This window comes from Convolutriloba macropyga, chromosome 1 (assembly GCF_964194025.1).
Source record: "Convolutriloba macropyga chromosome 1, txConMacr16.3, whole genome shotgun sequence".
Lineage (NCBI taxonomy): Eukaryota > Metazoa > Xenacoelomorpha > Acoela > Convolutidae > Convolutriloba > Convolutriloba macropyga.
In genome coordinates this window covers 59,325,558-59,342,428 of record NC_134468.1, presented here as the reverse complement: position 1 = coordinate 59,342,428, position 16,871 = coordinate 59,325,558, and the positions used below count along the sequence as shown (strand labels likewise).

Here is a 16,871-nt window from a genome sequence, read left to right as displayed (position 1 = left end):
AAAGCGGGATAAACAGGAAGCGCCCAGCGGGCATTGAGTTCTCCTAGAGTTTTTCATCTATGTTTCAGCTCAAACTGTTTTGGAGACCTACTTATGGTGTGAAGAGCAATTCTTAGAGGTTGAAGACACCCGCACTGCTGCCCCCCCCCACTATCACCCCAATGCCCCCACCGGGCCTTGGCCCCCACCCCACTGTTTCCCACTGTTTCGAGCTTTTCGAAACTTTTTGTCATTTTTTGAGTTTTTTCATCCCTAGGTGTCGAGGGTATAGTTTATAAATATAATGGAATGTTTTTCAACACCACGAATTTTAGCATTTTTTTTTTACAAAACTTGCATTTTACAAAACCACAGGTTTTTCAGCCTAACAGAAAATCTCCTTTAGGGTTTGGTAATAAGTTACTGGGAAATGTTTTTGTCCATGGATTGGTTTTCAACTTTTTCTATCAGAAATTTTAGCAGTTTGTTTGCAACTTGTAATTTTCGAGTTTTTTGAAATTTTGTCATCTTTTAGTTTTTTCCAACCTCATGAGCCACATAACCTCCTCTAGGGTTTGATTGCAGGTTACTGCATAGCTTCTGGAAGTAATAGATTGGTTTTAAAGATTTTAATACCGGCCATTAAAAAAAAATTTTCAGGTTTTTGATTTTTTTGGGTTTTTATAATTTTTTCCGGCACCAAGATCCCAGGGACCTCCTGCAAGGTTTGATAATAAGCTACTGAATAATTTCTAGAGTTGAAGGAATGGTGAACAACTTTTTTTTACGACTTCATTTTAGTAATTTTTGGATAAAATTTAAAATTTTCAAATAGTGTTCCAAGTTTATGGATTTTTATGACCCAGTGAAACTATTGAAAGCTTGAAATAGGGATAGTGAATAGTCTGTTGAGACAGTGAAATGGTTTTGAAGATTTTAATGTCTTGAATATTTGCAAGATTTTGTTAAAATTTGCAATTGTTATCAAAATTTTTGAATATTTATGTGCTTTTCTGAGTTTAACGATCATTACTGGCCAACGAAGCTTTTAAAGTCTTGCATATAGGTTGCCTGACATAACTCCAGAAACAATAAAGATTTGAATATTTTGACTGGCCTCAGTAAACCGTGGCTAGCTACTGACGAAGTCAACCGCTCGCCGGTCGTTTGAGAGCAATTCGACCGACGTTAGTTATGTCCTGGACCAGCCAATATTCACCCATTGATGGGGAAGGGCATTTCTTAATTTAGTTTCTATGGAATTTGGTGATACCCTAAAGCTATTTAAGTAGGTACATAAGTAACCGATGCGTTCCAACAGTAACCGGACGGATTGGTCGGTTCGCTATGATTGTAATCCTAACCTCCATTTAGACAAGGAAACATGTAAACTAATTTGACCATAGAATGACCTTGCTTACAATAACTTGTCCATAATTATCAATATAGTTGGGCGGGATTATGGTGGTCAAATATTGATTGTACATGAAATTTCGACAGAGACTGTTGATCACAGTAGTTCAACCGCTATTTCTAAAATTCTGTTCGAACTTCTACTACTTGATTTTCTGATAACTAAATTATTTGTTATTTCCCTAACATCAAAGTCGACTGGGCGGTCAATTATTTATTGATTAGTTTTAACGTAAAAACAGTCATTCTTCAGACGCGTCATTAAAATTCTGTTTGTAGCTCTAGCCTTTTAGTAAAATTTTGGGATACTTTCAGTTATTGGCCACCTGTCACGTTTATCAGTCGGTTTGCACCACCAAAAGGTTATATTTTTCTCTTTGTAATAACAACTTTGTGTGTTTGGTAACAAGATGTTTACTTTATTAATTGCTCTCACACGAATTTCAAAAAAATGTTGTAAACCTAAGGACTCGAAGATCAGTATTGGTTTTCTTCGTTTTTTTTTTCACGTGTGGTAGGTACTGTTTGGCTGAGTCCTTAGAAGGTACTATATGTTCGAGTCCGTTTTGTAGTTGTGTTTGTCTTTTGTTTTATTTCTCTCAGCTGATATTTGTTAAGACGGCGTAAAATCTGTAAAAATAACTTTGTTGAGTGAATAACTTTGAGAAGTGTTTTTGAGGAAATAACGCTTTTTGCGTCAATTGGGCTCATTGTTTTGGCTTTTAGCTCGCTTTTTTGGAAAGCTATTTTTTGGTCGATACTGCATTAAAATGTAACTATCTGGAATTGACATTTCTGGGTTTATGAGAGCATATTAACGGGTTTAACTCAGTAAATTATCAGCTCAATCAGTTTTGAGCTTATTACTTTTTATCCATCTGAAAGATTTTGTTTATTTTCGAAGTTACTAATTATTGTTCCGACCCACTTTAGTGGGGGAGGAACTATATACTCAAATGGGTTTTTTGTTCAGACAATTTTGGCCGATCGATATATTCATCGTAGAGAAATGAGAGTAGTATCATTTAAAATCCCGTCCAGCGTAGAAAATGGAATTAAAGATTTTTTTTTCAATTTTGGCTTTTTATAGGGAGTTATTGATGTTTAAAGTGTGAATATTAGACGTATTTCAGCATTTTTTATTCACATTTTTGGTGTTTTTGACCTAATTTTCGTCAATTTTTCTAAATTTCGTTCAAATTGTTAACTGTAGTGTTATTAATTTTATCTCTAAAGACAGAAGAGTGTTGCTGAATTGTTCGATTTGTGTGTTTTTGGCTAGAATTTATGCAAAACGTTTGAAAATTCGACTTTTTGGCACCAATTTTGAGACCAAATTTGCTTTTTTAGCCGACTTGCTTTAAATTTGCTGGAAATAGATACCCTAAAACTGCGGCCATTATTCTTTTAAGCTGACAAACAAGCTAGTTGTACAACCACTGTCTTTGAGAGTTTTCTGGAGTTATCATTTTGCCAGTTGTTTTGCAAATTTAAACTCAATAAATATACAAAATGTTTTTCTATTTTTGACAAACTGAAAAAATTTGTTAAAATATTGATCTATTTCGCAAACAAATGAGTATTTTGTTAAACGCGCAGCAACATATGGGTTGATCTTCATCTCGCAATTGATCCTTACGATAAAAAACTTTTAGATTTTAATGGGGCGCGACTTTTAAAAAATATTTTCATTGTGTAATTGTTTTTTATGTAAACTTTTTTAAGCGCATGGTTTTTATGGCTCTAACCAATTGTTTCCCTAAAAATTTTATGTACTTCTTGACTTTTGCGTTCATTTGTTTTCTTTTTCGTAGCCCAATGACTTATTGTCCCCAGTCAAAGATCCAGTTGTTTTTAGGAGATATAAATGAAACTTGACTTTTTCAGTTGTTATCTAATGCCATGACTTTGAATATTATTGTTTTATGAAAAAATCAGTTATTTTTTTCGACTTTGCCAGTATTTTATCTCATTTCTCTCAACTGCGGGCGCAGTCTCAGTAAAAATAGGCAGAAATCAAATTTTTGTGGGTTGTAATTTAATGTCCTGAACGGTTTTATGTTCAGCTAATGGTCTCTTTGTTTTGATACTACGCCATTTCAATTTTTTCAAAATTTTTGAGCATAACTGCATATTTTATGAGTTAATTTTGTTTCCCTGTCCATTTATGGCATTGTTGACATTTCCAATTGAAGGAAAGCATATTCGAAAAATGCACAGCGTTGGAAAAAGGCTTATTTGAAGGAATATTTGATTGTTTTTGTTATATATTTTATGCTTTTTGGGCTGAGACACAGTTATCTCGCAAAGATTTATGGATTTTCTTTGTGTTTGACTATGTTTGTCTCTGTTTTTTTGCTATGCGCTATATACCTAATAACGATAGGTCTCAATATCTTTACCAGGGCGTATAATTTAACCTATTTAAAGATATCAGTTCATAGTTGTTTGCTTTAATGACTTTAAAATTGAAATGAAAAAAAATTTTCAACTGTATCCTTTTTGCTTTAATTTTCGTAACCTTGTAAATCAATCTCACTAAATAGAAGTCGCAAGTACTTTGGTTGATTCAAACATTTCTTTGCGCTTGGTTATACGTTGTGACTGATTGTTTCGACTATTAATTTCCTTAAGAAAATTTCGAGATTTCTATACTGTTCAATTTCCGGGTTTCTTTTTATTGTCATGTCTACGTAAACTTTTTATAAAGAGAACTCTTTGATGTAAAAATGAGGAGAAAGTGACAATTTGTAGTTCTTGCAGGTAATCTCCTATAATTGTAGTGCCTTGAACAGTGTGATCCCGTAAAATTGTTTGAAGTTTTGGCTTCTTTATATATTTGTTAATATTTTGTGGGGTCGTGACTTAGTCTCGATATTAACACGCCCAATTTGCTTCCTGAGGTATTGCAACTTAATCCATCGCTGTTTGTTGAATCCTTAATTCTGTTATGACTTTTGAAAATTTTTGTTTTCAAAAACATAATTGGATTTTTGAGCTTCAATTTTTGGGTCTTTCCCATTATAGCGCCCCCAGCTTAGTGGTCAGATAACCTTTAGCCCGCACCAAACATGGTAATTATACCATAATGGAGGTTATAATTTCATGGGGGCTATAATGGGAAGGACCCCAATTTTTAAATAAATTTTCGGTCGATTTGTAGCTCAGTCTCGGTAAACCGAGGTAGCAACCCGTTTACAATGAACTATAATTTAATGTCTATAACAGTTTAAGCTTCAACATTTGTTTCGCGGCTTCATTACTGCTGTTACCACGAGATTTCATAAAATATTTGAGTTTTTTTTGTTTGTACATTTTATGGAATTTTTGTTTTCTTTTTAATTTATAACAATAATTGTAGCTCCCATTGGCTTTGAAATTTTGAGCAATTGAACATTGACTAATGACGCGTCTCAATTGCTTCCTATGGAGATCTAAATGATTATTTTAGGGGTTTCATTGAAATTAATTCTTTTCAAAACTAGAAACGTATATTTGAACTTCGCACCTCTTTGCTCTTATTTTGTCGACCTAATGACCAGTCGCATTGAGGGCAAGTCCCATGTTTTTCTAATGATGTATAGGTTAAATTGGTTCGTTTATGTTTTATCGGATGCTAGTAGTCTGATTATCAACAACGTTCATCGGCCCTCTAGGGTTGCATTATTATATTCCATTGGTTGTTTATAGAACGATATGTATGTTTTTGAAAGTTTTCAATCTCTTCATCATTTGGTAGCCATTTAAGTCAAAAATGTGGATGAGCGGGGTCGGAACCTTGTGCGTACGCACATTACCGAGCCGCGTTGTTTTTATTTGCTCTCGAACAAAGTGTGTCTATTTACAAATGTGTATTATTAACGTGTGTGTCTTTTTTAGCATGACCGTTTTTATGCGTTTGTTCCTGAACAATCTTTGACTTCTTAATTTTAAGAATTCATAAGGGCTTGATAGCCAATTGGGTTCGAACCCCTCCCTTGTCGAAGCTTTTCTAAGCTGCAGTCTTTGACTTCTTAACTGCCCCGCTTGTCGTTCGAAAGCTTTTTGTCCAATAATAGACGGTTTATTTTCAGGATTCAAATTTCATGGGTTTCAAGACGTTTACGTGAGTTATCTGTCAGAGTTTTGTCTGTGCATGATTTGAAGTTGTTAGCATTTTTGCTCGGCTCGATGATGTCCTTGTTGAATGAAGTCTTCTTTCTACGACGGTTTTTTACCCAAATTTTCTCAGCTCTTGTGAGGAAATAAATACAAAAGATCATGATTTCGGTTGCACTTATAATTTTTTTTCGGAACGGTTCAATTCTGCGTTTTCGAGTCGCTTCCTAAATTCTTCCGGCTGTTTTTTGCGCAAAAATTTTATTGCTTGACTGTTTTTTAGAACATTTTTTGATTTCACTCTCGATTTCTTTCGAGTAACTCTCTTATTCAGATATAAGTCTGTTGCTAATTTTAAAATAATTGTTAGAGAAGACGGTCTTTAGTCTGTGTAGCCGAGTGGTTGCTGCCGAGGAATCCCATCTTGGAGAGCGTGGGTTCAAATCCCCCTTTAGTTGAAAGTTATTAGGAAATTTTCTCTTGCCCCTTCCTAATTGATTGCCTTGCCAGTCGTTCGAGAGCAATTCTTCCGACGTTAGTCGGTTTATATTTAAAACAATAAATTTTTGGGCACTATAGAATTGTATTGCCAACAATTGGGTTGATTAATTATTACAATTTAATTGGTATTCCGGCCTCGACATATGAAGATATAATTGTAGGTCCTATTTTCCTCAAATTTGCGGCATTTCATAGAATTGGGTTTGATCGCTGCTGCTGGCTCCGTGATAAATGTTTTGCTTTCAGACAAGCGATAATGATTTCGGTTGCAATCACATTTTGTTTCGGAATGGTTTGACTCTCCGAGCCGCTTCTGAAATTCTTCCGGCTTTGATTTTTTACCTAAAGTTCCTACATGACTGTGTTCATTTAAAGGATTCTCTCGATTTTATATTTCGAGTAACTTTTTCACTCTTGACCTCATAGTTTTTTGCTTGACCTCAAATTAAGAAGATACGATTGGGTTGATCAGTTAGTAATATATTTCTTATTTACGCCTCGATATTTGATGATATTTTTTGTAAGCCCTATTTTCCTCAAATTTGCGGAACTTCATAGATTTGACTTTGGTGGCAGCTGCTGGCTTCGCGATGACTGCCTTTCAGGAATAAAATCAAAGCTATGAGCAGATTGAAATATTCAATATTTTCTTACAAAAAATTAAGTACTTTATACCAGCATCACTTGTTTTTTGTTCAGACACTTCTTTGACGGCATCCCATACTGACATTTGTGCTGGCAAATTATAGATCTGTACTCTGCATAAAATTTCTTTACAAATAGAACTTTGGAAAATTGCTTTTTCAGAAGTTTTTAATTTGGCGTAACGTTTGACGACATTTGATACAAATCAGTTGTTTAGTTGCTCTTGAACAAAATTTGTAGCAATAATATCAGTCGTGTTGTGTTTTTATGCAATTTTTCTCCGGATAGATTTTTCGCCTGACTCTCTTAACTTTGGTCCTCAAAAAGGGATGATAAACAAGAAACAGGTAAGGCCCAGAGGGCATTAAGTTCACTTGGAGCCTTTTGGTTCCTTAGACTCTAAGTATGTGATTCACCAAAACTGTTTCGACGAGACGATTTGATGTTGTGAAGGGCAAATCTTAATCTTTCCAGTTTCCTAATGTTGAACGGTTTCCACTTCATGTATACGCAGGTTTTGTAGTGGCGTCTTTTCTTTTTCTGCTGTGTAGCTTATTAAGTGTTGTAATTTTTGTCTTTCTGCAATTTAAAGTCTTTGATTGAGATGCTGTCTTTAAAGACCTGCTCCCACTTTTTGATGATTTTTGTGGTAAGCGCAAAATAAAATTGGACTGCTGATTTTTGTCACGCCGAAGTAGTATAAAGAGAAAAAAGTGAGTCGTTTTCTGGAGCAAAAATTTTCCTACTGAAAGTGGGAATATGATCTTTGATTAATTGAGCGGTTTTCGAAAATTTTTCACGTGCAGCTCTTCAACTTCTAGTTTTTTTTGTCGGATTTGCGGTAGGAATGGTTATTGATTAATGGTTGCAAGTTTTCCCCAGTCCTTTAAAGTTCTGATTTTTTTGTTAGAGTGAACCATATATCTTTGGATTGTATTTTAGAACTTGTGCTGCTGTTTTTGTTTTGACGCCAAAATTTTGGCTCAGAATTCGAAGCAGTTTTTTACTTCGTTCGGTCAATTTCGATCGTTATTTCCATTTCATTTCACTTCTTTTTCAATGCATGTCAAGAGTGCTTGTTCATGGATGGCAGTTCGACTAATGGATTTCAAAGGGTATTTCTAGGAGCGTCAATGTCTAGTTTATTTCAATGACTTTTCCCATGCTTCCCATACAAATTTTGATGCTTTTTGAAAAACAAATTGTTGTAGTTTTGGTCAAGACAAAAGTGGATTAAAAGTGGTGCGAGAAAACGGTGTTCAAGAATTTTCTGTGCAACGTCCTTTGTTAAACATTTTTCGAGTTTTTGATAAATGCTAATGATTTTTCAAGAATTAAAGATTACATTCGTTGGCAATTCAAGGTCTAGGGTGTAGTGTTTGTTAATTCAGGAAAAGTTGTAAACGATAAACTTAATTGTTCCTGAAAATAAATCTTGCATACAAATTGACATCAAATAAAGGCAAAGTGTTTTTGCACAAAGTGGTTCGGTTCGAACTGGACCAACTTGAGTTACGTGCCCAACCCCCCCCCCCCCAAACCGTTATTTGAGTTTGACCAATTATTCTTCAGCCTTGATTTTGTTGTTTCTTGCTAATTAGTTTTGTTCAACCAGTGAACAAAAGTTTTCAGCAGCGCAGAGCATCTACGTATGCATTTATAAAGCTTCTCGTTTTACTTCTCATAGAAATTGGGTCTTATTTGGACCTCCTCCTGTTTAAAGATCTGCGGATACATTTTGATTTTGAAAGATATTTTGAAGTTAAATTTGCAGAATCTTTTTATTCGCGCTAGAGCAGCTCAGATGTTAGAAAAATTTGTAGGCACAGGTAATGAAATCCTTTTTTAGAAGTGATAGAGAAAACAGGTTTTCGGAATAACTTTTTGTCGTGTTCTTTTTTTCACTGTTACTGATTTGTTTGCGACTGTTATTAAGAAGCAGTCGATCGAAAAATGTTTTTGATTCCTGGTTGCGCTTGAACAAATTATTTGTTGAGATTGTGATATTTTATTGACGTTGATGTGATTTTAAGAAAATGTTTTAGTTATGCGCCTGTTCGTATTTCCATTTGATGATCTGCCGTAGTATAAAAATGGCGAGTCTAGTGTATTTTGTCATGATGCCAATCGACATATCAATCGCCAAATAGTCGAAGCTTTTAACTAACTGGGCGAATATTGACTTAATTTATTTATATTCTGAATTTGACCGCAGCTGTTGTCCCCTGTTTCTTTGCTGTTCCTCCATAGCATTTTTGAATCTCCTTTGTCTTTGTTGGAATTAATTGAGACGTCATTGTTTCGTCTGCACGATTTGTTGTAATTTCGACATTATTTGTTCTCAAAATGAACTTTTGCGTATGTTTTTAAAAAGTGAGTTTGATGTTCGAGACTTCCGTATTTCCCTTTTTTTTTCAAAAACAATATTTGAAAATCTTTATCGCTATCTTCGAATGTAACTGCTCTTCTGTTTTTACCCAAAGCTCACGGCTCCGACATTTGCGAAATCTGTTTGTTCAAAAAAACTTTGATTTCTGGAGTTCCTCAAGTTTTTCTGCGAGAACTTTTGACATCAGTAATTTTTCTCTAAATTGCATAAATGAATCAGTATGGTCTATGGTTGTAGAGATTGTTTTCTGTTGTGTTAAATTTTAGTCTTTGAAAAAGTTCAACACAATTCCTTCCCAAAGCCTCTTTGAATTTGCTATTCTTTTCTATCATTACTGTTCTAACTCCAGTTGCTTTGTCGTGAGTTAATTTACTTTGGGTTTTTTGTGTTTTTCCTAGAGCTCTTATTTTGTTAGTTTCATAACTCATATTTTTATTATTAATTCAACACGAACGTTCAACTGCTTTATTTAGAAGAAAACATCTCCTTTAATCAAATCTGCCTGAGATCCATATCTGCGGTTTATTGAATTGGTTGAATTGTAATTGCGCAATTTTTTTTGTTGTCATTTTTTGTTGAATCTTTCTTTCCGTTCTTCCCGTGAAGTTATTCTCATCTCTATAGGTTTTTTGTTTACTTCGTTCTAATTATTATTCTTTTTATCTTTTTGCGCGGCAAACAAGTGGCAGGCGAACGGTCAAGTTTGTTGCCAGGCTGGTGGCTTTAGCCAAAATCAAAACAAGACAAATAATTGGAAAGCAATTGAATCCTTGAAGCGGATTTTCCGGGCTTTAAATATGCTCTGATGAGAAAGGTTGACATAATGCAGGGGAAGTTTGAAAATTAGTTTTGATGATTTTCAGGATACAGAACGCAAAACATGTTTTTAATGTTTTTTAAATTTCAAGACCAAATTTCAAGTTTTTTTGTGTTATTGTACTGCTTGCGGAAAGCAGAGTGTCAGTGGCTTTCAACTTGAAGTAGAAGTCAATCTAAGATTAACAACATTGATAATTTCTCTTCTAAGATTTATTGAGGAGTTTTGAGTTCGGCGTCCAATTCTTTTAATAGTTTTAGCTCTGTCACAATTGGGCTGTTCCAGTTTTTTCAGTGTTCATTATTTCTCTGGTGATTTATTATTTTTGACCACAATGAAATTCCTGTTAGAAGCACGCATTATCAAACACAGTTCACTGTAAGTTGGGTGTCGCTCAAAAGGAACGTGAAATTGTTAATGTCCTTTAATTTTTTACCGTTAAAAGTTTTAAAGGAAGACGATATGAACTGAAGCGAAATCAAGGCAAACTTTTCGGCGGCATCATTTCAGATTTGGTACTTACATGTATTGAATATAGGCTTTTCAATGCCAATGTGGGCTTTTCTGCGGCACGCATAGAACAATGCGAGCTTACTGGTTGAATTTACACAAAGTTCTTTTTTCAGAATTCTGTTTCATAATGGGGCGCTCATTGAACCCATATCCATCGCGGACTTTCACTTGGTAAGTTCACTGCATGCGCAGACTTGCACGAGTCTGTTATCAATAATCAACGAGTAAATGTAAAATGATTTTCTCACGGTACCCATTGTAAAGAAAGCTGGTCTTCGGTAAACATGGCAAAAAGCATTTAAGTGTGTAATTTAACCTTACAGATTAATCAAGTTGTCTAATAGCAAGAGTCGTGAAATTGACCGAGTAAAGTTGGGGTCTTTTTTAATAGCCGCACAGCGATAGCTGGGGCTATTATTGGCCTTCGCTTGGTTTTTTACAATTCAAAGAATTTGAATTGTATTGGGGCGCTGTCTTTTTTTTTAAGATCTGTTCACACATTTTCATGATTTTTGAAGTCAAATTGGAGTGGTGATTTTGGTCACGCCGAAACAGGAAATGGAGCGAAAAAGCGAGTGGTTTTGCGGCGTGAAATTTTTTTGCTCTAAATTTAAAGTAGAGTGAGAAAATGGTGTTTGAGCAAAAATTCGCTTTCTCGCTAGTGGTTTTTTGTTCACATGCGGCAATTTCACTTTGATTTTTACTCTTTTTTCGATTTTTTGGATAGGATTTTTTTCTAAATGGTTATTCCAATCCATTCATAGTCCGTTTTAGGTCTAGTTTTTTTAGTCAATGAAAATTCTTTGAATTGTACGTCAGGACTTGTCCTGCTATGTTTTTTTATTTCGTCGTCATGATTTTTGTTACGACCATATGACGTCACAGCCACTTTTTGTTCATTCGTTCATGCAATTTCAACTGAATTGCATGTGTGACGTCATTTTTCGCTCTTAGTGGAGCGAGTTTTTTTGTTCATGCGCGTGATTAAATTTTTGGTCACACTTGACTTACCTCACTCTCAAAAATGACTTCCTCAATTTGAAATTGACTTTTGTTTACTTTAATTCAAAGAGATAAGGTCAAATGGGTGTGTGTCACTGTAAATGAAGGTTATTTGAGATCAGCTAATAGAGGCAGCAATAACTTATACAGATTTTTAATCAAAATAGAACAGATCAGCCTTCAATGAAAAGACGAATTTTTTTGGTCTGTCTTTTTTACTGTTTTTTTAGACTGCCGATCTACGAATCTTTTGCGGCTATTTTCTGGCAATCTGCCAGCTATGTTTGGTTTAAGCTCGTTAGGCAGTTAATTAAGACAGTTATGAGTACAGTTAACTCATTGATGTACGCAATGTTGTATCGTGATCAACAAAGTGTTGAAGAAAACGAATTAAGTACTCTTCTGCTCTTACTATCAGTTATAACAGAAGAAACCGATAAATTAGTAAAGAAGAATCTGAAGCAGAACAAGGCGGCTCGATAATGTGCGATGGCACATAAGGTTCCGACCCCGCCCATCCACAATTTTGGCATAATTGTCTACCAAATGAGGAACAGATAGAAAAACCCAAAAAATATTTTTTGCGAATCCCAAAAAAGTCCAAGTCTTTTTCAAAAAATTCTGTATGAACGATGAGATATCCTCCAAAGCAAATAACTCAGTTGAGTAAAAATTGATGCATTAGATTGCTGTAATATGTCAATATTAAGAAAGCGAGTCAAGACGAACAGCAAAATCAAACAACAACAACAACAAACATTAATTACATCAAAAAATTTATGTCCCTCTTAAAAACTAAATTTAATAAAAAAGTCAACATACCGTCAGATAAACCTAAAACTAAACAAAAATAACTTATAAGTCACCAGAAAACATATGCGACCAGTCCATAAAAAGGTTTGGTAGCAATTATACAAAAAAGAACAAAAACAGTAAAGTAAAAAAATTAACTTACTTTTTTAAAACAGTTAACTACAAAGTAATAAATACCATTATGAATCAATTAATATTACTACAAATTTACGATTACCAATGTTTCTATAGAAGGGCATTAGGACCTGTCCTTATTCATTTTTTAAAGCGGCTAAAAAGAACAACAAAAAAAAACAAACAAAATTTCAATTGAAACTTGCCAGAAAACGCTGTCAAAATCGTCAAGCCATATTTTGGCCCTCAAAATATATTCGATTGCGCCTTCTTCAAACAGCTATAATGTATTACGTGGCCATTCATTAGTAAGACTAAGTAACAAGTAGACAAAAAAGCGAAGTGCTAAAGTAATACTTTTAATTTTTTTTGCGAAACAAAATTACATTCAATGTCATGAAAGGCATTAATTACAAAAAGAAGTATTTAAATAGCGTCGTTTAGTCATGAAAAAGAAGCCCTCGAGACCTGCAATTATCCAGAATATTTCTTGCATCTACAAAAAGAACGTCAAATATGACAAAAATCAAATTAATTTACTTTTTTTTGTGAAAAACCGGTGTCGAAGCCAGTAAGGTCATAACAAATTCTTTAAAACCAGTAACGTCATAACAAATTCTTTAAAAGAAGATTTTGGGACTCCAATCCCTTTTATTCTCTTGACACCCATAATACCATATTTGACCTGTAATTAACCAGCGAGATTAGGTAACAAAAAGAAACATAAAAAGAACAAAATTGCGAAATTGAAAAGTTTTTTTTTAATTTTGGAGAACGATTGTTTTCAAAGTCATGAAAGCCATCAGCTATCTACTAATATCAGAATATCGGTTCTTCTATTTTTCCATGAAAAGCCAATGAAAGCTATCACTATACAGGAAATTTCATACGACCGAAACGATAAAGTATAAATGACAGTTAGACAAAATTTTTAAAATTCAATTGATTTCTTCAAGAAAGAGGCGTCGAGGCCGTTAAAACGATGATGTATATCTTTCACGATTTCAATATGTGCCTTATTCTGAACGCTAATAACGTGACATGAGAACTGTGATAATGTGATAATGTGACAAAATTAGAAAACGTGAAAAACTGGCAAATATCAAAACAAACAAAAATCTGAAATCTTGTACAATCAAAGCCAGAAAACAATAACTTCAGGCTTAAAACTGCAACCTAGAATAAATGTTAAATCAGTAGAAAGAAGAAGCATTCTTTCTTTGCTGAAACTAAGCTGGAAGTTGAACAAATTAAGAAAAAAATAGAGGAAAAGTTAATTAAGCCATTATTTATTGAAAAGTAATTATTTTAAAAAAAGAAACGACCATAAACTTTCAAGTAAAAAACTAAATGCATTAGCTTCGAGCTGCTTAGTAAGCGAATTGGTTGGACCTATCACTCCTGAGCTTTGATTTGATATGTTCCGTTCTTTATTATTAAAAAAAGGTCTTTTTTAAAAAAAAGACCGACTGATTACAACCCGATTTTTTTTGGATTGTAACAGTCCAAGAATGGCCCAAAACTATCCTTGCTAAAGCTTTTTGTCCGTTAGGAACAATTGGTTTTTCGAATTATGTAGATATAGATAATTTGTTAGTTGAAAACTCAAAATAAATTCTGCATTTTTGATAATCAACGAGTAAAGTTAGCAAAAAAGGCAAAGTTTTAACTACAGAGCACTCTCAGCGGACTCTGAAGTAGAAATGCCCCCCCTCTGAGTCTACAAAGATTGTATGAGTGTTGTTGGGGGTTGTACTGTCGGCAAATTTAATCAAAGTGGACTAAAGTAGCTTATTTCATGCTGTTTTTGATGAAAAAGTCTAAATTTTGAAATGTTTATCCAGATTTTTTGACCAAAAAATTAAATTAAAACAATCAACAATGCTTGTTCGTCTTCAAAAATAAAATAAACGACACTATTCTTAAAAATTATAGCAAATTTTAGCAAAACTGACGAAAATTTAGGCAAAAATTCCGGAAAATGTGAATAAAAACAACGTGAATTCTACTTTTCTCAGAAGTTTAAACCTCGATAACTCCCTTTAGAAAACGAAAATTAAAAAAAATCTTTTTTATTCCATATTCTACGCCGGACAAAATTTCTAATGATACCAGTCTCAACTCTCTACGATGAATATATCGATCGGCGGAAATTCACGGAACAAAAAAAAACCCATTTGAGTATATAGTTCCTCCCCCCTCAAGAGGGTCGGAACAATAAAAGCCATGTTTTGAATAATTTTAATTACCTGTCTTCATCTGTGTTAGCAGCAGAAGAACTTCAAAATTTCTTTTACTATTTCTCGTCGTTATATTCGTGTCGATTCAAGGTAGTGAGACCAAATATATAGTTACCCTGAGAGAAAATACTATTGCAGAGAGTACGAAGTTTGAGGAGCAAAACCATCCTGTTATTATGGAGTACAATACCACGTATTTGCGAGACATGCAAAAATATCCACTGGAACCGGGAGAAAGCGGTGAGATCGTCAACCCTCAACCGGGAAAATGTAATAATTTCAACTACAGGTTTAAACTGGTCGACGGAGAGAGATTTTACCAAGAAGCATATCCAGTGTATATTGTGCAGCATAATACAGTTGCAAATTTTTCACGAACAGTCGATATTTTTACCAAGGGAAAAGTTTCTGCCCATTTTGTGATTGACAAAGACGGCACTGTTTATGAATTTGTTCATAGGGATTTTAGAGCATACCATGCTGGTGTCGGCAATTTCTCTAATGGCTCAGAACTTCTATTCGGCGATTATTCGGGCATGAAGGACAACATGAATAGTTGGTCCATTGGAATCGAAAATATAAACAACGGAAATGAACCATACTCGAAAGCACAAATGCGTGCCAACGTCCTGTTATGTGAACAACTTATGAATGAGTTCCCAACAATTGAAGCTCAAAAAATGATTGGTCATAGCGATTGGTCTCCTGGCCGAAAAATTGATCCGAATCCTTACTTCCCATGGGGTGTACTAGCGAACGCGTCGAAGGATGAGATGTTCACCGGTTTAAACATCACACAAGATTTCGGCATATTTCCAAGGAAGGCCAATTTGTGTCTAGTAAAGGACCCGAAAATTGTTATTCCGTTTTCAGAAACCGGAAAAAAGCTTACAGAAGAAGGAACAAAAGCGCAGGAGTTGTTGACCAAATATGGGTATGACATTGTTGAGCAGGAATTGGGCGTGTATAGTGATTCGACTAGAAAAGCTATTCTCGCATTTTGGCTGCATTTCTTTGGTGAGGAAATAGTCGAAAGTGAAATTCTCAAGTTGGCTTGGGATAAGATCTTTAAAGGCGTGGCCGGATATTCACCTCTGTTTGAGTTGAATGAAAACCACGTGAAATGTTTGGAAGATATTCTGGAACAGTTTGCGGAAAGTGATTAGATTTGAATAGTTTCGAAGTACCTGTAGTAGAATGTAATTTACCAGATTTGAGGAAATATTACTGACGTACATTTGGGTTGTAAAATGAAAGATGTTGCAAGCGTATAGATCTGATAGTATTTCTTTAAACATGATTAATATCGATTTTCCTTTATACAGTGCCACATTTTAAAACTTCTTGCATTTTGAAATTCTGTCCTATATCTTGCGAATCTGTCTTATAAACAGCGATTCCTGATTAATGCCTGATTTTCTCTCTTAATTCATCGGAGTGACGTAATCTATACATGAACTGAGTTCCATGTCAATCAGCAAGACATACAGAATAATGTACCTTTATTGCTCGCCATGAGTTATCGGAACTGATGGCGTATCATCTAGTTGCATAGTACAATAATTTGACAAGATAGTTGCCTTCGCTACTTTTTTTAGTGCTGGTAAGAAAATTTAACTTTAGTTCTATCTCTGTATAGCTGAGAATCATATCTCTTTACACTTATTCATCTCTATTGAAATATGGTGCTTCCTAATATAGCCATTTTTGTAATAAAGGAGCTTTATTTTTGTTTACACTTTTTAATACCTAAAACGAATTAAAACTTTTCCATTATATTTGGAACAATGCTTTTGTCGAAAGAGTATTTGTTGCAGTAGAAGCTAACGTATTCTAGCGAGTGTTTCTACGAATGAAGTTCCCGTTGCTTTGTTGCACATGGCTGATTGCACATTCGTTGGACATGGCTGGTTGCTTTTCCCCCAGCAGTTTTAATAATATTTGTAATTCTGAAGAATTGCATTAGATCAGTGCCAGACCAAAGGAAAGTGCCTTTATCAGAAGACTAATTTTAGTTGTCCTCTTAATTCGCGCATTTGAGACCGTTCTTTTAGTGACAATACTTTGTTGTTCAGTGAGCCCTGTTCCTCGCATAGACATCTTGTTCCTTTTTGAAATTTCGAATTTTCCAAAATCAGTTAGAAAATAATTAATGATTAAAACTGCAATTTTCCAAAAATTAACTTATCCAACTTCAAAATCAAGCTTGGGGCAATTTTGATGTTTTTCGAGCTATCATTGACATTGTTTACACCTTTATAAGGTTTTATATTAATTAACTGATTTATAAATTTTTAACTGATTAAATAATGGCTAGTCTGGCCTGTTATAGGCGATGCAAACCATG

At 34.4% G+C, this 16,871-nt stretch overlaps 1 protein-coding gene across 6 annotated transcripts; it reads left to right on the top strand.

The window, feature by feature from the left end:
* Positions 1–1,444: 1,444 nt before the first annotated feature.
* On the top strand, positions 1,445–16,302 carry LOC142340983 (N-acetylmuramoyl-L-alanine amidase AmiD-like). Of its 6 annotated transcripts, none has more exons than XM_075391798.1 (3): positions 1,445–1,754; positions 10,469–10,526; positions 14,556–16,302. In XM_075391798.1, the coding sequence occupies exons 2-3, from the start codon at positions 10,483–10,485 to the stop codon at positions 15,688–15,690; spliced, it is 1,179 nt and encodes a 392-aa protein (XP_075247913.1). In that variant the 5' UTR covers positions 1,445–1,754; positions 10,469–10,482; the 3' UTR covers positions 15,691–16,302. The 6 variants fall into 6 exon arrangements, with proteins under 6 accessions (XP_075247913.1, XP_075247905.1, XP_075247929.1 ...); XM_075391790.1 differs by having other exon boundaries at positions 14,553–16,302; XM_075391814.1 differs by lacking the exon at positions 10,469–10,526 and having other exon boundaries at positions 1,448–1,754.
* The last annotated feature ends 569 nt before the right edge of the window (positions 16,303–16,871 follow it).